Raw genomic sequence first — 27,107 nt, 5'->3', positions numbered from 1 at the left:
AAACAATTGTCATTTACGGAGATATTTCTCCCACCCAGCATGGGTATGTGTAAAAATACACCCCAAAACACATTATACTACTTCTCCTGAATACGGCAATACCACATGTGTGGCACTTTTTTGCAGCCTAACTGCGCTAAGGGGCCCAAAGTCCAATGAGCATCTTTAGGCTTTACAGGGGTGCTTACAATTAGGCACCCCCCAAAATGCCAGGACAGTGAACACACCCCACAAATGACCCCATTTTGGAAAGTAGACACTTCAAGGTATTCAGAGAGGAGCATAGTGAGTCCGTGGCAGATTTAAATTTTTTTTGTCGCAAGTTAGAAGAAATGGAAACTTTTTTTTTTTTGTCAGAAAGTGTCATTTTCCGCTAACTTGTGACAAAAAATAAAATCTTCTATGAACTCACCATGCCTCTCACTGAATACTTTGGGATGTCTTCTTTCCAAAAATGGGGTCATTTGGGGGGTATTTGTACTATCCTGGAATTTTAGCCCCTCATGAAACCTGACAGGTGCGCAGAAAAGTCAGAGATGCTTGAAAATGGGAAAATTCACTTTTGGCACCATAGTTTGTAAACGCTATAACTTTTACCCAATCCAATAAATATACACTGAATGTTTTTTTTTAATCAAAGACATGTAGCAGAATAACTTTCGCGCTCAAATGTATAGGAAATTTTACTTTATTTGAAAAATGTCAGCACAGCAAGTTAAAAAAGTCATTTTTTTGTCAAAATTCATGTCTTTTTTTGATGAATATAATAAAAAGTAAAACTCGCAGCAGCAATCAAATAGCACCAAAAGAAAGCTGTATTAGTGACAAGAAAAGGAGGTAAAATTCCTTTAGGTGGTAGGTTGTATGACCGAGCAATAAACCGTGAAAGCTGCAGTGGTCTGAATGGAGAAAAAGGCTCTGGTCCTTAAGGGGCGAAAAGACTGTGGTCCTCAAGTGGTTAAGAGAGAATCTTCTCAAGCAGATATATATATAAGATGTATTCTGTTAACCGGCTCAGTTTGTGGTGGGGAAAGAGCTCCAAGCTTTGGCCAGTAGATCCCAGGTTGCATTGCAACATTTACTAAGCCAACTGTTCTGATATTTATCCCGGCATGGTACAGTCTTGTGAAAGAGAGCCACCCAAGGATCCAGATGCATCAGTACATCCAACTCACCTGAGGCTAGGAAAAAACACATCCCAGAAGTCCATAACAATGGGACAGGCACACCAATAATGAGTCTGGTCAGCAGGCATCTGACAGCCTCTAAATAATAAGTCAGTGCTGGATAGGCCCAACTACCTCAGAGTCATGGGAGTCCTAAACCAGTCATAAAGAATTCTATAGCTGTGTTTGTTTCTTTTAACAGAATTTATAGGGAGCAAGCCAAGGAAGTGAGCAACTCCACCCATTCCTCCTCAGACCACTCAGCATTATGTTCCTGCAACTTATTCATGGCAGGAGACATAATTTGATGAGTCTGATACAGAATCTCATATGCTAGGGAGACCAGTCCATCCTGGGCTTTGGCGAGAAACAAATACAGACTCTAAAATATTGTAGGTAACCCTATGTCCTCCTGTAATCCTAACGCTAACAAAATTGCAAATCTGGAAAAAAAAAAATTCAGAAACTGGTAGGTCATACTCCTCGACAAAGTGCCATGTGGGCAGAATTTTTCCATCTAGTAAGATGTCCCACTTTTCTGATCCCTTCAGAGGACCAGGCTAACCACCTTGTGTCCACCACTCTCGGTGGGAAATGTTTGTAATAAAATAAAGACTTTAGGCTAGAGAGTGCATAAAATATCCTAGTTTCTTAGATAGAAATTTCCAAGAGTTAAGTTAACGGACTGTTAGCAGAAATATTTTGAGCTGTAAGAGAGCTTATTTGTCCACTATAAACAATTTATGGGAAAAGGATGGAGACGTTCATCCTCTAAGTCTACCCACCTGACTGTGCACCTAGGGAATGCCTATTGAAGCTGCTAGGCTGTCATGGAAGCATGCAGGAACCAAGAAAAAAGTAGTGTACAAGGCCTCTTAGACAGGGTTGAGCAGAAACTACGCCTATGCGAATCTACGCATCATAGTTGACGCATACGCATTGTAGTTGTATTTCAATTGTTGAAAACTACACGTGGTAAAATACGCATAGTCACTCTGCCGAACTGCGTATCAACGTTTGCTACGCGTACTTAGTACGTATTATGAGTAGCTTCGCATGCGTAGTTTCGGCTGCAAAAGTAACGTGTAGCCACATGCCGCCAGGCGTACACTACTCGTACTTTGCACATTACGCTCTTGAACGAAGTTGAGTTGGCAGGCGTAGTACCCGCAATAGGCGTAGCTTACGCCTATGCGTAGTTTTGTACGCGTAGTTTCACAAACAGACCATTTGACTGGCCAATCAGGTAAAACTTTTGGTTGCTGCTACACCCTTAGCAACCAATAGAAATCTAGCCCACTCCTCAGTATAAAAGCTTTGAGGCAAGCTCTGGTTTCACTTTCTGGGTGGTTATTGTGCTGTGTACTGTGCTTGTGAGCAGAAACAGCATACACAGGCTGTGGCCAGTGACATACACATCCACATTCCTTGCATTATTTTGTTATTTTCCTTATTGTTAATCTCTGTTTTAGCTAGCTAGCTACTAGTACTACTACTTTAACACCCTGGCGTTCTATTAAGATCGCCAGGGCAGCTGCGGGAGGGTTTTTTTTTAATAAAAAAAAAACGATTTCATGCAGCCAACTGAAAGTTGGCTGCATGAAAGCCCACTAGAGGGCGCTCCTAACCCATATTTCTGATCGCCTCCGGCGATCCGCAGTAACAAGGAAGGCCGCAATGAGCGGCCTTCCTTGTTTCGTTTGGTCGTCGCCATGGCGACGAGCAGAGTGACGTCATGGACGTCAGCCGACGTCCTGACGTCAGCCGCCTCCGATCCAGCCCTCAGCACTGGCCGGAACTGTTTGTTCCGGCTGCGCAGGGCTCGGGCAGCTGGGGGGACCCTCTTTCGCCGCTGCACGCGGCGGATCGCCGCGCTGCAGCGGCGATCGGGCAGCACACGCGGCTGGCAAAGTGCCGGCTGCGTGTGCTGCTTTTTACAGCGAGCAAATCGGCCCAGCAGGGCCTGAGCGGCAGCCACCGGCGGTGATGGACGAGCTGAGCTCGTCCATACCGCTAAGGTGGTTAAGGATTTCTGCGATTTAGTCAGCTACAGAAGATAGGAGGACTGTATGCAAGCTAGATAGTTCCATGCTGTGATCTGTAGTGGAGAGTAGATTTAGTTACAGAAAGGAACTGTTTGGAAACATAAATAGTCCTCTCATCCTTTTCATTTTTTTTGTTTTCTTGATTTTCAATTCACTGTATTATTGTATTCATTCCTTTCCTTTATTCGTTCATTCTTTTATATCACTTTATTCTGCAAAATTGATTTGGCGTTGTTCCCCTTTCACTGTACTTCTATTAAAAATTTGATAAGTGGCTATGCCTCCCTTAGACTATTTAAACCAGTGCAATGTAACAATGTGTAAGCTATGATTAAGGAGCCTTGAGTTCCGATACGCGTGAGCTTTTTATCTTTGTGTATCCACTGATGTGACTAATAAAATTGGAGATTTTTTTTCACCCAGCCATTGGTGTAGCGGGACCTCCCTTCTTTTACTGCTTGAACTTGAGTCCCCAGGATCCCTTGCTCCCCTTGGCTCACAACAGGTGGTTGCAGCGAGCTTTTTCTCACTCACTGTAGGCTTTTCACAAGCATAATACAGCCTTAATACGAATTCTGCAATAGCTCTAGTACACAAGTGCATAGAAAAAACAAAAAGGTACTCTGGTAGGAAGGGGATAAAAGAAAAATATAAGTAATACAGTAGTTATGATCCAGAGCCTGTGAAGGTCAGGCTTCCTGACCCGGGTCATCCATGGAGTGTCCAGCAGAAGGAAAATTCTTGGACTTTTTGTGGCTGAGTGCAATCTGGGTGCAGCAGGGATTGCCTGGAATGTGCATGGAATGAGACAGGGGTTCCATTATCTGGTTTATGTAAGTAATCCCCAATGGCTGTTAATTCAGCTGTTATTTCTTTAATGGTCTCAGTTTCAGAGTATTTAATCAGCCTCTCTATATTTTGATAGAGCTGATGCAAGTCTGCCTTAGTTGCTCCCTCTTTGGTTATGGCAAGCTTACCGCTTGAGCCAGCTACTCTGGGAGAACAGCTCTGGGACATCTGGGTCCAAGTCCATGAGTCTACTGGTGTGAGCTGTGAGACCATCACTATGTTGTCCTGGAGGTTTATGGGAGCAGAGGCAGTCAAACATGAAACTTCTACTAGGCACTTTTTTAGCAGTTTTAACAGTATTAAATAACATTGTTATTTTATATGACAACATTGTTTACCTAAACTGGCATCTATGATATATTAGCTCCAAGAGTATGTATGTATTTATTCAGGGGTCTAGTCCTGGGAAAAGAGGTGAGTGGACTTACCTAAAAATCCTCTGGGCGTGGCCAAGCATAGCATGGGCATGGTCATGGGTGGGGCCAAATATACATCACCTTAGCAGTGGTATAAAAGGTCTGCCAGGGGAAGTTTGAGCTCTGTCGTAGTGTATCCCCAAAAAGTAGATGTAATCTTACAGCATTTGACCAAAAATACACGTAATCTGGCAGAGGTTCCTCCAAAATACAGATAATATGGCAGTGGTTCCCCCAAAATAGACAATCTGGCAGCAGCCGTTCCCCCAACATACTGATAATCTGGAAGCAGTTCCCTAAAATTCACGAAACCTGGCAGTGGATCACCCAAAATACACGTAACACCCAAAATACATGTAATCTGGCAGCAGTGGTCCCCCCAACATACACAATCTGGCAGCGGTTCCCCAAAATACACGTAATCTGGCATCAGCGGTTCCCCAAAAATATAGATCTGACAGCAGTTCCCCCAAAATAGGTACCCCCAGTATAGCTAGCCAGGTCTATAGGTGTCCCCAGTATAAGTAGCCATGTGTATAGTTGTCCCCAGAATAGGTAGCCAGGTGTATAGATGTCACCAAAATAGGTGGCCAGGTGTATAGATGTCCCCAAAATAGGTGGCCAGGTGTATAGATGTCCCCAAAATAGGTAGCCAGGTCTATAGGTGTCCCCAGTATAGCCAGGTGTCCCCAGTATATGTAACCAGGTGTTCAGGTGTCCCCAGTATATGTAGCCAGGTGTATAGGTGTCCGCAGTATATGTAGCCAGGTGTATAGGTGTCCCCAGTATATGTAGGCAGGTGTATAGGTGTCCCCAGTATATGTAGCCAGGTGTATACGTGTCCCCAGTATAGCCAGGTGTATAGGTGTCCGTAGTATATGTAGCGAGGTGTATAGGTGTCCCCAGTATAAGTAGCGAGGTATATAGGTGTCCCCAGTATAGCCAGGTGTATAGGTGTCCCCAGTATATGTAGCCAGGTGGTGGCTGGCAGCGGCGGTGGCTGGCATCGGGCATCAGTGGGCGGGACTTACCTCCTCCTCGTTCCGGCGAGTCGAAGTGTGCGTGCCGCTAGTCTGGTCTAGTCAAGACCAGAGCAGCGGCACGCACGGCTTCAACTCGCCGGAACAGTAGGAAGAAAGGCCCGACACGGATGCCCGCTGCCAGCCACCGCCGCAAATGTTCTGGAGGGGAGAGCCAGGAAGGGGAGCCCCAAGGTGAGGGAAGGGGGGGGGAGACTTCTACCCTTCTCCACTGCTCTGCACAACACTCCTCTCCACTGCGCTGTTCCCCTCCACATATTCCAGGGTGGACAACGTCCACTCTCCAAAAAAAGTAGGTGGACGTTGTCCACCCACGTTCACGCAGGACTCGACCCCTGTATTTATTGTTGATTTAATTGATCTCACCTACCAAGAAAGGTTGGACAAAATGGATTGATTTAGCTTAGAAAAAGTTACCCAAGGGGTGACCTGATTAACATATACATACATCAGAGGGCAATACAAATCACAGGGCATGTAAAAAGGACAAGGGGAGATGATCTGTGTATAGCTGAAAAAAGTTTTGCCATCTATTTAGGGAGGTGTTCTTTACAGTAAGAATGGTTAAATGTGGAATATTTTACCATAGGAAGCAGTTATGTCAAATTCTATTGCATTTATTGGATGGGATGGATTATTTCCTTGCACTGAAGGAAATCCTTGGCTATAATTACTAGGTTGTTCCCTAGAGTTGATCTATGGATTTTATCAGACTTCCACCTGGAGTCAGGAAGAAGTCCTGCAAGTATCTTCTCCAAGTACATTGAAGCACTTCGAACTCAGCCTGCCGGGCAGAGCTAGGCAGATTCCCACTGTGACTGACTATCCATCAGAGGGTGCTCTAATACTGGGCGCACATACAGAGCAGCAGCCCCAGCACTTACCACCATAAAGCCTCACTGATCCAGGGAGCCGAGGCCATACCATGCTCTCTGAAGCAAAGCCTCAGCAGCCAGCTCCAGCCAGGACCATAATCACTAATAGCCCAAATACAAGGGATTATAGAAACCTGCAAGGAACAATACCTAGAGGAAAGACATAAAGAACTCACAGAAACTCATTGTCTTCCAATCACTGCAGAGGGAGTACACAACGGCCCCCGTATCTGGAGAGGCTACTCCATCACAAAATCAGACAGACCATGAACTTGTACCGACTGAGCGCTCCCAGCCTGGAGATAGAGACAGGGCAGCACAGACAGACATAAAAGCTCTGGGAGGAGAGACTGTGCATGCAGTGTGACCAGGGGGGGCCTGGAGAACGAGGCTCACCTCCTGCTACATTGCAGCAAATATGCACCTGTGAGGACTGCCCACTTCCAGAGACTCTGGGTCCACATCCTGGATTTCAACTCCACAGATGAGGGTAGGAGACTCTACATCCTACTGGGGGAAGAGGAAAAAATCGTTCAAATAGCTGCCCAATATGTCACTACTTGCCACCAACTGAGAGGAACATGACTCCCCATGCACTGTACTATACCCCTTATATTGCCCCCTATACCCCATCCCCTATGGACTGTACATCCCATCCCCCCATACTGTCCTATATCCTCCACACCCTTATGGACTGTATACCTTAATCCCCTATACCCTTTCCTTATTCCCGCAACCCTTCACACTTAATGATAATGTTTTGTTTTGGCAATGCTATACTCTATAAAGGAACTAAAGAAACAGGGACGCAGACTGGAACGAAGATGGAGCAAACATCAGTCTCCTGATGACAAACTTTCCCTAATTGCTCACCTGGAAAAATATCAAACGATGATTAACAAAAAGAAGTCCTTATTCCTGTCTCACGAAATTGCAAATGCAGCCAACAGACCTGCCCAACTCTTCCGCACGGTTGACAGTCTCTGCAATCCATCTTGCAGGAAATCCAGCATCAGACCTTCACAGGAACTGTGCGAGAAATTTGCCCACTTCTTCTCAGACAAAGTCTCCTCCATACGATCTGCCATTCAATTCACAGCCCCAGAAAACCATGCAGAGCCATATAACAGGTGCAAAAATAGCCTACCACCATGGTCTGATTTTAAGGTAATCACTGAAAAAGACATCTTGGATATCCTCTCAAACCTTCGCCAGACTACCTGCGATCTGAACCCTGGCCCCACTAAGTTCATGTTGAAATGCCCTGAACTATTTACACCGGCATTCCACAAAATAGTCAACGGCTCCTTACAAGAAGGGTGGTTTCCCTCTACTCTGAAAGAAGCAATCGTCAGGCCTCTACTCAAGAAACAATCCTTAGACCCAGATGCTCTAAACAGCTACAGACCTGTCTCAAACCTCCCCTTTCTGGGAAAAGTTATTGAAAAGGCTGTCTACCTCCAACTTGAAGCCAGGCTCTCCAGAAACAACATCCTTGACCCTCTTCAATCTGGTTTCAGGAAATATCACAGCTGTGAAACAGCCCTCACCCAGATTTGCAATGATCTGCTCATTGCAAGAGACAAGGGTCAATGTTCCATCCTGATTTTGCTCGACCTCTCAGCGGCTTTTGACACAGTCGATCATGAAATCTTACTCAACAGGCTACAAGAGTACTGTGGCATAGATGGCATTGTTCTCCGGTGGTTCAACTCCTTCCTGGCTGGCAGAACACAAAGGGTAGCCTTAGGGCCCTTCCTCTCCAACCCTGTACCACTAAAATACGGTGTACCTCAGGGCGCAATATTATCCCCTTTACTGTTCACCATATACATGCTGCCACTTGGAGAAATCATACAAAAACATGGCCTGACATATCATTGCTATGCTGATGACACCCAGCTATATTTGTCATTCAAACCTGATGTCACAGACCCTACTCCACAAATAAACGCATGCTTAGCTGAGCTTCAGGAGTGGATGAATAATAATTGGCTAAAACTTAATGCTGACAAAACTGAGGTTCTTGTTATCGAGGGCCAGGGCTCAACAGCAAAGCAGCTCCAGTCTCAACCAACACCGCTAAGGATAGGGAGCTCAGACCTGAACAACTCAGACTGTGTGCGCAGCCTGGGAGTACTGATTGATGGGAAATTAAGCTTCAGGAATCAAATCTCAGCTGTTGTGAAACATTCCTTCTTTCACCTAAGGAATATTGCAAGGATTAAACACCTAATTCCTTCAGAGGATCTTCCAACCCTAGTTCATGCCTTCGTCACATCAAGGTTAGACTACTGCAACGTCCTCTACACAGGCCTGCATAAGAAAGACTTACGCCGCCTGCAATTAGTACAGAATACCGCCGCAAGGCTTTTAACGAGCCAACCCCGCCATTGCCACATAACACCAACCCTGAGCTCACTCCACTGGCTACCGATAAAATGGAGAATTCTGTTTAAGATTGGCTTACTGACATTCAAATCCTTGCACAATCTGGGCCCTGGATACCTGAAGGACTTGTTGCAACTACATCACACCCCCCACAATCTTAGATCAAAAGGACGTAACACCTTGGTCACCCCCAGAGTCCACCTCAAAACCTTTGGAGACAGAGCCTTTTGTCATGCTGCCCCTACACTTTGGAACTCCCTGCCACACCCAATCAGGACAGCCCCATCCCTGGAAGCATTTAAGTCTAAACTGAAAACCTACCTTTTCAGTCTGGCATTCATGAACATCTGACTATCTCCTCTGTAACACAACCCAGCCTGAAACCCTGTATTAATCTGAGACACAGCTATGCGCTTTGAGTCCTATGGGAGAAAAGCGCTTTACAAATGTTATTGTATTGTATTGTATTGTATTTAGGACGCGCTCTCAGTTATACTTAGTATAGCTGAGAGCAAAAAGCATCTTTAAATTTCCCTCCAAGGCTCCCCATTTGTTCCTTATCGACCAATGGGGATCCTCCTGATCCCTATTGGTCTGTTAAGGAACCAATGGGGAGTCTTGGAGGGAAATTTAAAGATGCTTTTTGCTCTCAGCTATACTATAGCTGAGAGCAGTTCTGCGGGGGCGGCGTGTGTGGCGGCGGTGCACGGTGATCTTCAATCAATGATCCTAAGATAGAGGATATTGTTGTGGGACCTCTTCCTGAGGATTTTGGTGTGGGAACTTTTTTTTAAAGGTACAGGTAAGTATTTCTGGTTAATTAAGACTAATAAAGGACTTTTTTCATCGTTGTGTTTTTATTTCATTTACCCCTTTGTAGAAATGGGTAAGGGGTACTTTGTACTCCTATACTTATTTGTCCTGGAATGGGGGTGGGCATCTGGGGGTCCCCTTCTTACAGGGGACTCCCAGATGCCACTATGAACCCCTCCTCAGGGAGTCGTAGCCCCCACCACCTCCTGGGGCACCGGAGGCGGGGAAGAGCCCCTAGTTTATGGATTGGACAAGGGCTCTGGAGGGAGGGGAAGGCTTGGTCACCCCTCTCCCCCAGAGCCACCCCATACCATGGACCATACGGGCTGGTATAGCTCAGGGTGCGAAGCCCCAATCGTCCGGGGCTCCACATTCTGGCTATCCCAGCCTGCATGGGGGACAAGGGGTTAAAGAAGCTCTGTAGGAGGGACCCCACATCATTTTTTTTTTTTTTATTTCCCACATTCTGATTTCTGAACATAAAAAAAAAGTAGGAAAAGAATATCTTTTCCCTGCTATCTTTTTAACATATCCTGTAAATTTGGTGTTTCTACCTTGTAAGGGAGCTTTGCTATTAACTGCTAAAGTCGGTGTATTTTGCTTCATTAACTGTAATTTACCCCATTTAAATGTAACTTTTTTCCTTTGAAACATTAAAATCATTTTCTCAAAAAGTAGTTCTTTTTGAAAAAAAAATCCTCCTCTTGTTCCCACTGTTCTTCTTAACATAACCTGCAAATTTGGTGTTTTTAGCTTTTAAGGGGGCTTTTCTATTAAACGTTAAATTCAACGGGCAGACATATTTTCAACCGGCAGCAAAGCAGGGTTTAAAACGATAAATATTGTTCAGGCAGGACAAAAAGCAGGATTTAAAACAATAAATAATGTACACAAGGTCTGCGCCATTTAACCTTTAAAACAATAAATATTGTTTGAAAATGTTTATACAGTTAACAGGGCGCTCAACAGTATATTTCTATAATAAGTGTTTCCACAGTAAATATTCCTCTGTTCTGTAAAATATATAAACATATAAAAGTCCCACAGCAGTTCATATGTCACAGTGTCCAAATTCTAAACGCTGCATGAAGTTCAAAGAGTCTTCCCGGAAATAAATAATAACCAGTATACGCTCACCAGATATTAAGCTGCCTTTTCAGGAACAGCTAATAGCGCTTCTGGCCCGGCCAGTGTGCAGGATATCCTAGGTGCGTCCAGCTTTCTCTTGACTCCTCAATATGGGGGCATAAAACAAAGAAGCACTCGGATAGTATGATACTGTTTTAATAATAATAACACTCAGGAAAAACACACCAGTGCTCCCAGATTTTACAAAAACACCTCGTGTTCCTCCACCATATACTCAATATGGCCTCTCACCAAATTTAATGGCTGACCCAGCACAGACCAGCAATCACGCTTCACAGATACTGTCCACGATCCTTTTCCAGCCTCAATGTCCCTAAGACTCAAACAGGGACCAGCATAGTGTAAAACCATTTTTTATTTAAAAATTAAAAAAAAAAATGTGCACTCACAAACATCCAGTACAAATGCGCTTATCAGAATTCATCGAGCTCGTCTAAGCGTCCCTCACTCCTTAGGCTTCGCCCAACTAGTTTTGTCTCATGACTCATCAGGGGCCCCTGATGAGTCATGGGACGAAACTAGTTGGGCGGAGCCTAAGGAGTGAGGGACGCTTAGACGAGCTCGATGAATTCTGATATGCGCATTTGTACTGGATGTTTGTGAGTGCACTTTTTTTTTTAAAAAATTTAAATAAAAAACGGTTTTACACTTTGCTGGTCCCTGTTTGAGTCTTAGGGACATTGAGGCTGGAAAAGGATCGTGGACAGTATCTGTGAAGCGTGATTGCTGGTCTGTGCTTGGTCAGCCATTAAATTTGGTGAGAGGCCATATTGAGTATATGGTGGAGGAACACGAGGTGTTTTTGTAAAATCTGGGAGCACTGGTGTGTTTTTTCCTGAGTGTTATTATTATTAAAACAGTATCACACTATCCGAGTGCTTCTTTGTTTTATGCCCCCATATTGAGGAGTCAAGAGAAAGCTGGACGCACCTAGGATATCCTGCACACTGGCCGGGCCAGAAGCGCTATTAGCTGTTCCTGAAAAGGCAGCTTAATATCTGGTGAGCGTATACTGGTTATTATTTATTTCTGGGAAGACTCCTTGAACTTCATGCAGCGTTTAGAATTTGGACACTGTGACATATGAACTGCTGTGGGACTTTTATATGTTTATATATTTTACAGAACAGAGGAATATTTACTGTGGAAACACTTATTATAGAAATATACTGTTGAGCGCCCTGTTAACTGTATAAATATTGGCTTAAAGTGATACACACACTTAACTACAGGAGCGACCCAGAAAGTGAAGAGTATTATAGGAATTTCTATTAGGGTAAAGTGATTGAGGAGCGCACACTATAGGTTAATGTTTTGTGGTGATTGTTTGAAAATGCAAGTGAATGCCGTGCCATTTTTATCACGTCGGCGCTGTGCGCCATTTTTCACTGCTCCGATGTGAAGTACTGTACTTACTCATTGGCATTGAAAATCCATATAACTGCTTTGGTAAAAAGTACTGTAAATACTCGCGTAGAAATCTAATTTTTCAACATAAAAAATGTAAATACCACTCGACTCATATGCGAGTCAGTGGAGCAAAACAGATGGTGGGCCAGGTTTTGTTACTGGCAGAGGAGCGTAAGGATTGTGCACCAGTGATCCTGCTCTTACCAGCTTGTATAGAGATGTGCCTGTACTTGATTGCGAATCTGAGCAGTGGCCTTCCCCGTCCCTAGACCTTCCAAATGGTAGCCCAAATCCCTCTCGTGTTGAAATTGAGAAACCTGCTCCCTCCTCCTTACGATTGAAGTCTTCATTCATGCCCTCCATTTCACAGATTCATAATATAAAAGTGTTTATGAGTACTATTGAGAAGGAGTTATGGACATTAAATTTAGATCCCCGCAGTTCCGAGTTGAACTTAACCAGTGAAGAGTTTACAGCATTGGACGAATTGGCGAAGGCTCCAGGGATTATTGTTAAGACGAGTGACAAGGGAGGCAATGTAGTCCTCCAGGACGAGGGGGCATATGTGGAGGAAATTATGCGCCAATTGGGTGATCAGGAGACGTATGAGCGATTGGAGAGAAACCCATTCCCAGTAATTGCTGAACGTGTTAATGAATTATTAGATGAGGGGTTATTCCGAGAGGTGATCACGAAACAGGAATATGATTATTTGAAGGTGGTGACATATAATGTACCTACATTGTACACCCTGCCCAAATTGCATAAGTCCCTAGGAGACCACCTGAGCGACCCATAGTCTCTGCTGTTGGTAGCCCTACGCAAAAGCTGGGACAATTGATTGATCAAAAATTAAAATCTTTGGTCCAATCGCTCCCCTCATACGTGCAGGACACCCGCGATGTGCTGGGTGTGTTGGCTGGCTTTCTGGCGCCCCCGGGATCCCTCCTCATGGGGATCGATGTTGAATCTTTGTATACTTCGATCCCACACGGGGAGGGGCTCCGGGCAATTATTATTATTATTTAGTATTTATATAGCGCCGACATATTACGCAGCGCTGTACAATGTATATATATCTTGTCACTAACTGTCCCTCAAAGGAGCTCACAATCTAATCCCTACCATTGCCATATGTCTATATTATGTAGTGTAAGTACTGTAATCTAGGGCCAATTTTAGGGGGAGCCAATTAACTTATTCATATGTTTTTGGAATGTGGGAGGAAACCGGAGTGCCCGGAGGAAAGCCACGCAGACACAGAGAGAACATACAAACTCTTTGCAGATAGTGCCCCGGCTGGGATTCGAACCAGGGACCCAGCGCTGCAAGGCGAGAGAGCTAACCACTACGCCACCGTGCTGCCCCCATGTCATGTCATGTCATTGCAATGTCATTCTTCTTAAATGAGCGCTATCCAGGGGCAGACCTACACAATGCCTTCCTTGTGGAATCCATGGAGCTAATTTTGCATCTTAACTGTTTCGTTTTTCAGGGTCGTTTTTATTGGCAGATCCGCGGTACATCCATGGGGGCGGCGTGTGCCCCGGCGTATGCTTGTTTGCACCTGGGATTGTGGGAATGTGAAGACGTTTTTCCCGTTCCAGAGTACAGGGAACACGTCGCCCTCTGGATTCGATATTTAGACGACATATTGTTGGTATGGAGTGGAACGACCGATGAATTAAAAAGATTCATTGATAGGTTGAACATTAATGGGAAAAATATAAGGCTCACATACACATTTGGACAGGAAATTTCGTTCCTGGACTTGATGTTGAGAATCGAAGAGGACAAAGTGGTGTCCTGTTCTTATCGTAAAAGTACGGCGGGCAATACCATTTTGCATGCCGATAGTCATCATCCTCAGTCTTTAAAACATGGAATTCCATACGGGCAGTTCCTCCGTTTACTGCTCGTGTGATGATGACTTTCGGAGAGAGTCGCGAGCAATGTACGGGCGTTTGAGCCCTTGGATATTCACATTCTGTCCTGCGGAGGGCATTGAGTAGAGCTTGGTCCCTGGATTGTGATAGGCTGCTAGCCCCAAAAGAAAGAAAACATGTAGAAGATCAGGGTTATGTACGTATCATCACCAGGTATGGGGCACACTGGGAACGGTTACAGGGGCTTTTGACCAAATTCTGGCTGGTGCTGACTGCGTCAAGGGAGGTGTCTGAGGTTGTGTGCCCCCGACCCTTGCTGACAGCGAGGAGGGCCCCCAACCTCAGAGACCGCCTGGTTCACAGTGAGTTACAGGCTAAAACTAATACATGGTTACAGGAACGTGTGACAAATGGCATGTTCAGGTGTGGCAAGTGCAAATTATGCCCGTTTGTTGATAGGACCAGGAACTTCCAGGATAGACTAGGTGTCACCAACTATGATATAAAATCCTTCATAAACTGTGATAGTGAGAAGGTGGTGTACATGATAGAGTGTCCCTGTCATCTTAGATATATAGGGAAGACTAAGAGGGCCCTAAAAGAACGGGTGTTGGAACACTTGACTATTATTTTAGGGGGGAAGGGTCAAACCAATATGGCAGAACACTATAGAGAGGTTCACGGTAATAGCTTGAGGGGTACAACTGTATAAGGGATATATAAACTTAAGATTTCAAGCCGCAGAGGTGACTTCGACGAAGTATTACTCTGTAAAGAGTCAATGTGGCTATTTAAACTTGATACGGTGAGCCCTAGGGGTTTAAATGTAAGGTTGCACCTCTCACCCTTTCTAAAATCAGCGAGGTATGGTTGATCCTATGGCATCTGAGGGGCCTATAAAAATCAATAGTTGTGATAAACTGCCCTTTTTTGAGCTATGTCACCTTACTGTTGGAATGTGAATATGCTTGGTTCCACAGTGAATGTTATAGGTGCACCGTGCCTTTTAAGTTGTGTCGCTACCCGCTACATATGAATAATAAAAGATATGTACTGATGCCTGTATCTAAAGTATAAATTACCATATGGAGTTCTGAATTGACTTTCCTTGATGCCCATTACGGTTGGACAGTGTGAATTTATGTGGTATACAAGGACAATACTGTGAAGCAATGTTGAAATTCCGAGAATTAAAAGAGGGTATTGCCATTGGATGGAATATGGACAGCACCTTGGAGGATATTGTGATGTGAAGTTCAATAGAACATTGGAACTGTGGTAACTGACACATGCCCTGTACTAAACTCCTTCATCTGGATGGTATTGCTACTTCAGGTGATTGGAACGTATGAGACTTTGCTGTGTTCTTATGCTATGATGATGCGGGGAGTGGGATGTTTAGGGATTGGCTGGAGCTTACAGTCCTCCCTCCCTCGTCTCTCCCTTCTCCTCCCCCTCTTCGCCTTGTTTCTCCTCCCGATGTTGCTGGCGGATGGGCGTGGCACGGGTCGTGAAAAGGGTGACGCGTCAGGAGCTAGCCACACCTTGAGAAAGAACCTGGTGCGGTTCGAAACGCGTCGGTGGGCAGTCTCGATCAGCTGATCGCTCCACAGCAGCGTGTGCCCGCCATTGCTCCGAGCCCGGCGTGTTCCTTCCCCTTGTCGGCGAATCATCACGGGAAGATCCCCTGCTGCGACTGAGCAGGAGCGATAGGACTGACAGGATCAGCTGGGTCCATGTGAGGCGGCTTTGTGGGTCCATACGGAGTATTACGTGGATGTTGGTGAGATCTCTCCATGCTGCAGCTCAATATTATATGCAATTTGGATATACAAACAGGATGTGATTGTCACAAACGTATAATCAAATCGGATCAAGCTTAATCCTTGTTGCGGAGTGTTTAAAGGGGGCCCCCCAACAGTTTTACACGCTACTGGGCACGGTGCATTTAGAGGTGAATGCGTGGGCAAGTGATGGTTGTATGTATGTGATTATGCCATAAACGCATTGCAATTGGAGGCATATGTCAATCAGATAAGCTGGTTCATGAGGTTATCTGCTGAGCTCTTGCTTTTAACTTTTGTATTGGTGATGACAATATAGTTGCTTATATCGCTCTTGGAGAATTTTTATGTCAGTGCTGTAACTAATAAAGCTTTGTATTCCTTGTTGACACTATGAGCCCCAAGCTTTTTCTGTTTTACTATGTTCCCACTTACGGGCTGTGTCGCGCTCTATATCGGTGGAGTATAAGGTACAACTACTGCCTGATAGCTGTCATGCACATGCTTAAACTTTCTGTTTTTGACTCCTTACCAGCTTGTACCCTGCTGTGTCCGTCCACCCCTGCAACATGGTGTGCAGAGTGCACCGCTCAAGACTCCCTGTGTCCCCTAGTTTGTGGAGCACAGCGTGCAAGCAACGTGTCAGCGGTGCAATGACTGGGGATTCTTCCGGTGTGTCAATTGCCAAGTCTCATATCTATGATGCCATCTAGTGGCTTCTTGAGACATCTGGCAATAGGGAGGGAGGCTGACTTGTACTGGGGGAACATCTGGCTACTGTGGAAGGGGCTATATTGTGGAGGGGACATATATACTAATCAATCACTTTTTCCTGGTCCTGAGGGAAAAGTGGGTACCTTCAGTGTTGCTCGAATGTACCAAAATTCAATTAGAGTACATTTGAATTCGGGTCCGGGTCAACTTCGGGTGCGGCCGTGATCACGACCAGTAAAATTCGATTCTAATTCAGACCGTGATCGATAATTGAATTCGGGTTTTACCCCGAATTCGTGATCACAAATTCGGATGGCCTTAAAGCTAATTTTTTTTAAGGGAAATCACTATTAAATAGGTGTAATTAAAAAAAAAGATGGAAAACTTTTTTCTGCATTTCTTGTTTATTCTTTTTCTTCTTCTGCCTTTTCACCTCCTTCTCCTTTTCCTTCTCTTTCTCCTTCTCCTTCTCCTCCTTCTTCTCCTTTTCCTCCTCCTTCTCCTCCTCTTCTCCATCTTCACCTGGTTATTCTTATTCTTCTTCTTTTTCACCACCATCTTTTTTTTTTTGCGTTCATATTCTTCCTCTTGTACCCAACTTAATGCTTTTTTTTTCCCTTACAGAACTGAACTGTTGTAAAATTTGTTCTTCAACAACATAGCTAAATTTGTAGCATAATAATAGCTAGTGGCGCATGTCAGCAGTGCAAAATTCTGCAGACCCTGGCGGTGGGAACACAGACAGCAGGAGTTGAAATGTGGCAGAAGGAGGAGGAGTGACGTGTGGCAGCAGGCAATGTAACGGGCCATGGTACCTAGCGTTGGTACCATGGCTGTAATAATAAACACCATACAGCAGGAGGTTCCGGACAGCAGTCGTGAAGCCCACATTGTGTCCAATACATGACTGGGAATGCACAGTTTTCAACCCAGACACCTCAGTATTTTTTTTTTTTAATGTAGCTATTGTAGTGGTGTGATAGCTATGGCGCATGACAGCAGCGCATAAGTCTGTGGACTCTAGTGGTGGGAACACAGACAGCAGGAGGTTAAATACAGCAGCAGCAGGAGGGGGAGGAGTGACGTGTGGCAGCAGGCAGTGTAACGGGCCATGGTCCCTAGCGTTGGTACCACGACTGTAATAATAGCAACAGCAGGAGGTTCCGGACAGCAGTCGTGAAGCCCACATTGTGTCCAATACACAACTGGGACAGCACAGTTTTCAACCCAGACACCTCAGTATTTTTTTTTTTATGTAGCTATTGTGGTGGCCTAATAGCTATGGCGCATGACAGCAGCGCATAAGTCTATGGACCCTAGCGGTGAGAACACAGACAGCAGGAGGTTAAATACAGCAGCAGGAGGAGGAGGAGGAGTGACGTGTGGCAGCAGGCAGTGTAATGGGCCATGGTGCCTACGTTGGTACCACGGCTGTATGGAAATGTGCGAGGCCTCACAGGTAATGGGTGGTTTGCACAATAGATTGAAGATAATCAAGATGAAGACCTGTGAAAATCTCAGCAGGGGTGAATAACACCTCTGGCCTGGCACCAGAAAATAAAAAAGTTGGTAATTCTAGTGTTAATGCAGCAGCAGAAGGACATACATGGCAGCAGGCAGCCTAAGCCATGGCACCTAGTGGTGGTACCACAGCACCTAAAGAAAAACCAGGCCAAATTTGCAGGGGCCTGAAGGTTGATGACGTTAAAAAATTATTCCCATGCACCTCAGGTCCTTCTGTTGCCGACTGTGTCTTCAATCCAGGCCTGGTTTATCTATAGGAATGTTAGTCTGTCCATGGACTCTGTGGACAGACGAGAGTGCTTCTCCGTGACCACGCTACCGGCCGCACTGAAGCACCTCTCTGACAGCACGCTGGAAGGGGGGCCAGACCAGACTTCCAGGGCATACTGCGCCAGCTCACTCCACATCTGCATGCGCTCGATCCAGTACTCCAAGGGGTCCACAGACTCCTCGTTGCCGGTGTCAAGCCCACTGAAGGACCCCATGTAGTCGTCCACCATCCGGGTCAGGCGCTGCCTGCGACTTTGAGAGGAGGATGCTGCTGCACACACCTCCTCTCTCGGCTGCTCTAACGTCAGGTAGAGTGCCTTTGTCAAGGCCCGCAGATCTCCTGGGCACCTGATGCTGCTGCTGCTGCTGGCTGCAGGCACCACCGGCTGCTTTGCTGGCTAGACAGGGACAGAGAGGGTGGAAGGCTGGGGGAAGGCTTCCTCCAATCGTCAAACAAGGATCTCCCGCAACTCCCTTGTTCGCTGCTCACGGATCCCAGCAGGCAGGAATTGAGCCACCCTCCCCCTCAGCCATGGGTCCAGGATCATGCTGATGCATGCGTCCTCCCTCACTTGCATCTGCTTAACCCTGGGGTCTGTGCGCAGTCACCGCAGCATGTGCCTTGCCATGGTGAACAGGGCAGTCCGTCCAACAGAGACATCAGGGTCAGTGGCCTCAAGTTTGCTGTCCTCCTCCTCCTCTTGCCCCTGAGCCTCTTCCCCCTCTCTCCACTGCTGCTGCACTCTGATGTTCCCCCTCAACAGCAACATCCAGCACCTCCAACTCCTCCTCCTCCAACTCAAATTCCTGCACAGAAGTGGACTGCGCAGGCGGCTGCTGTTCCAGCTGCTTCAGGGCCTCCTCTCCCACATCCATCAAATCACACAGTGCCCTGTCCAGCAGACAAACAAAGGGCACCCACTGGCAGAGGGATGCCCATTCCTCGCTCACCAGGTTGGTTCCCTGCAGGAAGGGAGCCAACACCAAGCAGACCTGCTGCATCTGCCCCCACTGTGCGTTGGAGATGAGCTGGAGTTTGGTGGTGCTGGCGACAGTGGCCTCAATGATGTAGTGGTGGACAGCCCTCCTCTGCTCAACCAGCCGCTCCAACATCACCAGGGTGGAATTCCAGTGAGTTGCCACATCGATGACTAGCTGGTGTCGTGGCAGGCCCTCGCGCTGATGAATGTCAGCCAAGTTTGCTGTGGCAGCGGCTGAGCGCCAGAAACTGCGAACAATTTTCTGAGCCGCTTCCAACAGATTATCCATCCCCTGGTAGGTGCGCATGAACTTCTGCACCACCAGGTTCAGGACACCCACATGGTGGCACCACATAGTGGACAACTGGTGCCATTGCTGCTGCTGATGCGCCCGAGGATGGACCTGCTGCTTCCTCGCTGGCGCATTCCACCAGGCTGACCCAGTGAGCCGCGAAGGACAGGTATCGGTCTGTCCCAACATGGCTGCTCCATGAGTCCATGGTGAGGTGTCACTCACGGCGTGATCGAGCGAGCGGCCCACGTTCGCCATAGCAAAACGGTGCAGTGCTGGGATCGCCGTGCGGGAGAAGTAGTGGTGGCTGGGGATTTGCCATTTCGGGATCCCATACTGCAGGAGCATTCGCATGTCACTCCCCTCCTGCACAAAGGAGTATGGCAGGAGCTCGGAGCACATGAGGTGGGCAAGCAACCTATTCAGCACCTGGATGTGCCTGTTGGTGGCAGACAGAACCTTGGTCACAAAGGAAAGAACTCGCTGAGCAGGGTCTGGCGGCGTTTGCCGGCACGGGAGGATGAGTAGGCCACTGAGGAGGGAGCAGATGAGGCCACTGAGGACTGGCTGCCCAGGGGGGGGGGGGGAGCAGTGACTTTCTGTGCTCCTGCTGCTGATGCTGGATGAGCAGGAGGGTGGTATGCTGCTGCTGCTGAAGTCTGTGCAGTGGCTGTCTGGCTCTGACCCCTGCCTGCACCACTGTCCTTCACCTTCATATAGTCACTGTACTTCTCAAAATGTTTTGTCTCCAAGTGGGTCTGCAGGCACAAGGTACCCAACTTGTTGAGATCGCGAGCTCTGCTTAGGCGGGCACCGCAACTGTGGCAAGCGGCATGGGTCTTGTCATCTTCGCACACAGTGAAGTACCGCCAGACTGGGGATTTTAACTTGCCCTTCCCGCTTGAGGGCTGAGTAGCTTTTTTGGCTTTGAAGGGCTTCTTTTTTTTTGGGAGGAGCTTTGGTGTGGGTGGTGGTGGTAGCGGCTGAAACAGCAGGCTGTGGATCCTGCCTCCCACGCCCTGTGCTGGCAAGCTTGCTGCTGCCGCGCCTCTGTGCCGGAGACGCCTCCTCCTCCGATGACGTGCTGCCTTCACCCAACTGTGCTGGTGGTGGCACATAGGGATGGTCCCTTACCTCATCATCATCATCCCCAAACATCTCCTTTGAGCCCTCAACCAACTCCTCTGCCTCAACATCCCCTGCATCAGGCCCCTCCTCCTCCTCCTGAAATTCCAGCTGTTGTGTGCCGCCAACAACAACCTCCTCCTTGTATTCCCCCAACATCCCCTCATCATACTGGCCAACCACATCCATCAACTCTGTCACGGTCCCGGGTGTAAAGAGCGTGCTCAGTGAGGGCAGGCTGGCCGCAGGGGTCGACGTGACCTCAAGCGGTGGTGGAGGGCGGCTGCTGCTGCGGACCGGAGTGCTGGTGGTGGCACTGGTGTCGCTGGCGCTGGAGGTCTGGCTGGAAACGGTGGCTTGCTGCTCCGCCATCATTTCCACCACAGCCTGTGCCTGACTCTCCGCAATGGGCCGGGGACGACGACCCAAGGCAAAGATGGGCGCAACCTGCTGCTGCTGCACCACCGCTTCCTCCTCCACAACTCTACGGTCAGTGGCTGGCGGCGAACCAGTCACAGATCTGCCGGCAGTGGCTTTGGCAATGGCGCTGCCTTTCCTGCTGGTGCCACTACATCTGCCAGTCATCGTACAATTATACAAATACAGTAAGAAAAAAAATATATATATTTAGAAAGGGTGGGACAGGGTGTAAACTTTAATAAAAGAGTCTGGGTTGTGGGTGAGTGTGTGACCCCCCCAAAAAAGAAAGGTTTTATTTTTTTTATTTTTTTTAAATACTAATAGACAGACAGTACTAGTAGTGTCGTGTACAGTAGACGATAACTAACTCGTGTGACCGACAGTGGCAATCAAAGTCTGTCACACACGGATGCAATCAATAGGGTCAGGCAGAGATGTGACAGACAGTCACAGATCACAACAGATGCTGGCCTGTACAGTAACTAATATAGTACTGAAGCTAATAAACTCAACCACTAACAACAGTAGAAATTAAGTAAAGTAGTACGTAGGTAAATAACAACTAACTATAATCCCTAGTACTAGTAGTGTAGTAGACAAGTAGTCGATAACTAACGCGTGTGACCAACAGTGGCCATCAAAGTCTGTCACACACGGACGCAATCAATAGGGTCTGGCAGAGATGTGACAGGCAGTCCCAGATCACAACAGATGCTGGCCTGTACTGTAACTAACACAGTACTGAAGCTAATAAACTCACAGACTAACAGTAGAAATTAAGTAAAATAGTACTAACTAACTATAATCCCTATCCTGCCTAATTTAGTAGTAGGCTAAGGCTACCTAGGCTAGCAGGCCTAGCCTGCACACAGACCTAACACTAGCCTAGCACATAGTAGTATACAGTGTACACTACACTAGCTGACTGAACTATACCAATCAAATCACTAACTATCTATACAGCAATACAATATATGGGTTTAGAATGTGGTTAGGATGTAAATTGCTAGGTTTAACAGGTGAAAAGCACTTTCTAGACACGCAGCAGCACTGGAGATGCTCTCAGTACCGCTCAGTCACACAGCAAGGACAGGCTCCGCAACATAGCCGCCACCTTATATAGAGGAGGGGAGGGCCAGGCTTCCCCTCCTCTGATTGGTTGCTAGTGCCTCGGCTAGGGGCCTTCTGATTGGCCCAATGACGTCATCACCTGGATACCGAAGCCGAATTCATGATCACGGGTTAAAGCCCGTGATCACGACCGAATTCGAGAGCACTATTCTGGTAAATTCGACTTTGAATTCGGGAGCAGGATAGCTATTCGAATTCAAATTCGGTAAGCATGAAAATCTACCCGTCATCATGGGTACTATTCGAATTCTCGAATTTGGAGAGCAACCCTGGGTACCTTGGCTTATACACAGGTCGGCTTATATGTGAGTATATACAGTATACTGAACTTGGCTACTTTGAAACAAAGGGAATTAAAATACAACCTTAGATAAAAATGCATCATGCAAATAGAAGTGAGCTGTAACTAAAATGTATGCATGTATGAAATTCACATTACAATATTAACATTACCCTGTTAATGGTTGGTGTAAGATCTGGGTAGGACAGCTCCTCCTTAAGTGTTTGCAGTTCCTCCAGGGCTTCCTGGATCTTCCCTTCAAGTCCATTTACCCCTTTCCTGCTCTCCTTTGACTGGGATACAGTTTTCATTGCATCAGTAACTCTTTTTACAGATCCTTGTGATGACTGATATGCCGAATTGACATCACTGAACACACCTTGGGGGAAAAAATCAAGACATATGTACACATATATACACTTGATAGTCTGCTGTCCTCTTTAAACTGTATCCATTTCTCCACCCCCTTCCCCGGGGGAAAAAAAAGAGAAAGAGAGAGAGAGAGAGAGAGAAAGAAAGAAAATAAATAAATAAATATTTAGTGAAAGGAGGCCCTGGCATTAAAAAAAAAAACCTGGAGCCCTTGTCAAAAATCTCAGTTCCCTGCACCCCTCATACTACATATAGATTTTCCAGCATCCAGGACTACAATCTGTACAGCCAGCTGAGAGCAAGCTAACAGAACTGAAAAGAAACAGTTATGCAAAAAGATTTTTTTTTTAACACTTTGCTGTATGCAAAATACAAAAACTTAATAGATAGAATAGAGCCTAGAGAGGAATTCAGTACTATGTATACTCAGAACAGGAGATATAGCCTTAAATAAATTATATAAAATCTGAAACTAAAATTAGAATATTAAAAATGTGTTCAAAAAATTACAAAAATAGCCTATAAATTAGCAATGTCACACACACGCACGCAAGCACGCACGCACGCACGCACACACACGCAAAAAAAGTTACTAAGCTTCTCAGTCCAGTCTTAAAGAGAAACTCCGACCAAGAATTGAACTTTATCCCAATCAGTAGCTGATACCCCCTTTTACATGAGAAATCTATTCCTTTTCACAAACAGACCATCAGGGGGCGCTGTATGGCTGATATTGTGGTGAAACCCCTCCCACAAGAAAAAAGAAAAAGTATATTCCCTTGGCAGTTTCCTGTCTGTAAACCTTGCTGCATTGTGGGAAATAGCTGTTTACAGCTGTTTCCAACTGCCAAAAAAGCATGCAGCAGCTACATCACCTGCCAACAGTAAAAATGTCACCATGTAATAAATGTCAAAATGTAAATCACAGATTTAAAAGATTTTACAATGGGCAAACACTGACTAAATCATTTATACATAATTATTGTAAAAATGAAGCACTTTTTTATTACATTATTTTCACTGGCGTTATACAATACAATACAATACAATAACATTTCTATAGCGCTTTTCTCCCATAGGACTCAAAGCGCTTAGGCTCTCTCAGATTCAGTAATTGGTAGTAGGATGAAGTATTCACACAACAAAAGTTATATTTCTGCAAATGCCAAACTGAACAAGTGGGTTTTCAGTCTGGATTTAAACACGTCCAGGGATGGAGCTGTCCTGATCTGTTAAGATAAGGAGTTCCAAAACGTAGGGCAGCATGACAGAAGACTCTAGGACCAAAAGCTTCAAAGTGGACTTTAAAGAGTTCCTCTTTAAAGGACCACTGTTGCAAAAGATTTAATTTTCAACACCCCCACAGTAGTTAAACCAAGCATGCAGAAGATTCCGTGTCATTTATTTTAATTTCTAGTATGGTCCTTTAAACATTCAAATGTCACTGTATGCTATTTACGTCATTCATATGAATCATTGCAAGCAGGCAGAGAACCAGCAATTCAATGGATGGGGAGAGCAGTTCCAGCTTGTCATTATACAGCAGTGTCTGCGCTGTGCTGGGAGCTGCCTTCCTGAATGCCTGCCCTGCAGAGAGAGTGCGGGGACCATTCTCTAGTATTGTCACCGGAGGAATAGCGGTTAGGCGCCGTGAGCTTTCTCTGGGATATGGCAGTTGAGGGACACGTAAAAAAAAAGCTATACCATCTGTTATTTACAACACCTGACCAGGCTACCCCTATAAAGGCATTTCAGTTACAGAAGTCCGTCAGCGCAAGTGTGGACGCTGACATATATCGCATACAGTGACATTTGAATGTTTAAAGGACCATACTAGAAATTACAATAAATGACACAGGAAATCTTCTGTATGCTTGGTGTAACTACTGTGGGGGTGTTGAAAATTAAATCTTTTGCGATAGTGGTCCTTTACCTATTTAAGGACCGAGCTAACTGAAATCTATGCCCTGTTTTGGTGGGCTCCTGGCTGGCAGGGCGTAGATTTCAATTAGCCGCCGCTGCGCGCATCCGCCGTTTCCGCCGCTCAAACCCTACGAGTCTCGATGCATCTCACAGGCTCTGTCTGTCTCTATGATGGCAGAGCCATGTGAGCCGGTCAGGAGCCGTTTCATTGGCTCCTGGCCGACACGGCCGCTCCCATTGGCTTACATTGATAGACACGGTCAGGAGCCAATGAAAGCGGCTCCTGACCAGCTCACATGGCTCACATGGGGCTTGATTCACAAAAGAGTGCTAACTGTTAGCACGGCCGTTTTCGCGCGAATTTTCGTATTGCGCGCGATCGCGAATTTTCGCGCTAAACGATAACATTTTCGTGCGCAAACGCGAATTTTACCGCAAATTCGATATCGTTTTCGCGCGAAAATTCGTGTTTGCGCGCAAAAACTTTATCGTTTAGTGTGAAAATTCGCGATCGCGCGCAATGCAAAAATTCACGCGAAAACGGCCGTGCTAACAGTTAGCACTCTTTTGTGAATCAAGCCCATGGAGTCTATGTCCTGGGGGTCCCGGCGAGCGGCGATGACAGCGGTTGTGGCGGGTATGTGCAGCGATTCGTCTGTATTTCATCGGGATTCCGCGTTCCTGTACCAGCGGTCTCTGGTCCTTAAGGTGGCAGAGACTGCTGGTACTTAAGTGGTTAATGTAGAGTTACTGTGGAGCTGGCATCCTGTAAGTTTGTTGGAATTAGAGTCAGGCTTTTTAAAGAGACATTGACGTGCAAAAAATTATGATATTGTAACACCATATAATGTGCTGTTATTGTTATGTTATATACTGCTGCCTTTAGAGGGCATAGTTCCTTTAAGACTGCAGAGAATTCTGGAAGAGAGGCTGGAGTGAGCAGAGGCTGCTGGGAGCTGGGGTGTGGCTGGTGTGTCTAGAGCCTGGGAGAGAGGTCTGGAGTTTCTGAGGCTGGATCTTCAGGCCTAATCCATCAGACTGGCTTCCATTTGATTGCTGAGTGTGAAGAAAGGATCCTGTGACACAGATTGCTGCACCCTGAGCTGAATCTTGCTGCTGGATCTTGGTGAAAGGATACAGCTGCCTGGACCAGAACTGTGTGAACCGGTGAGGTTGCTGGAGTCTGGATTGTACAAGCCGTGTGGACTTCAGAAGGAACCATTTTAGCTGGATTACAAAGAATCTCAGTCTCCTCAAAACTGCTGCCTATAAGTTCTACACCTGCTGAGTGACCATTATCAGGGACTGGCCCTGCACCTCATAGTAGGAACTATCTTTGCAGTGATAGTAGAGGGGCATTAACATGGCTGAGAGGTTTGGGAGTCATACCACTCCTCTTACAACAAACTGTGGACAGTGTTTGCCATAGCCTGCCAATCTGAACTGTAGCCTGGTTAACCTGTCCCCTCTCACATCACTGACATCTATGCTGTTGTTGCTGAGTGCATCAGAAGTCTACTTGCTGCTGCAGCTTCTTCACGAGGCGCCCAACTGTGCACATAACATTCCTTAAAGGGGTACCCCGAGTGCAGAACTGCATTATAGCCCACTGGCCAGTCAGGAGTTTAATAAGGTTGTGCCACTGATTGCATTTTCTTAAGTTTGTTTCTTTGCTATGGTTGTGCGTCTTTCGCCAGTGTAGTGTGCACTTCTTTAAAGTGACACTGGAGGGGCGCAAGAGGTTACTACCGTGTGTTGATTACAGTTTCTTAAGCTTGTCCCTTTGCTGCAGTGCGTTCTGCGCCAGTCTAGTGTACACTTGCTTAGAGTGATACTGGAGGGGGCAGGAGGTGGCTACTTTGGACATACACTATCTATGCACTTTGAATGTGTGAAGCATATTACTGTTACTGTTATGATCTTGCTGAGTTAACAAGTATTTAGTGCTATATTTTCTATTGCTTACTTCACCCCATTAGATCACGTTGGTCTGTGGGGAATAAATATATTGCATTATGTGTCTGCATGATTCTGGGAGGCAGGGTGCCACTGGAGGCGGTATCTGCTAAGAGGCCCCGTTACATTCATTAGCGATCAAGTCTGTCTCGCTACAATATAATGAATTGGTTGTGTAGTACAGATAATTACTAGAAGATTGGTAGCAAAGAAAATATTCTCATATTTTTATTTTCAGTTATATAGTGCTTTTTATAACATTGCATCATTCTCTAATATTTGCAGTTTACACACTA

The 27,107-nt window shown here is 46.1% G+C and overlaps 1 protein-coding gene across 1 annotated transcript in view; it reads right to left on the bottom strand.

The window, feature by feature from the left end:
* Positions 1-27,107, bottom strand: part of LAMB3 (laminin subunit beta 3) — a 2,309,994-nt gene that overhangs the window by 567,436 nt on the left and 1,715,451 nt on the right. The window contains exon 16 of the mRNA XM_068269757.1: positions 22,734-22,939. Within this exon, the coding sequence (XP_068125858.1) occupies positions 22,734-22,939 (206 nt within the window). The remainder of the gene's footprint in view (positions 1-22,733; positions 22,940-27,107) is intronic.

This window comes from Hyperolius riggenbachi, chromosome 2, assembly GCF_040937935.1.
Source record: "Hyperolius riggenbachi isolate aHypRig1 chromosome 2, aHypRig1.pri, whole genome shotgun sequence".
Taxonomy (NCBI): Eukaryota; Metazoa; Chordata; class Amphibia; order Anura; family Hyperoliidae; genus Hyperolius; species Hyperolius riggenbachi.
This window is presented reverse-complemented; position numbering and strand designations above follow the sequence as displayed.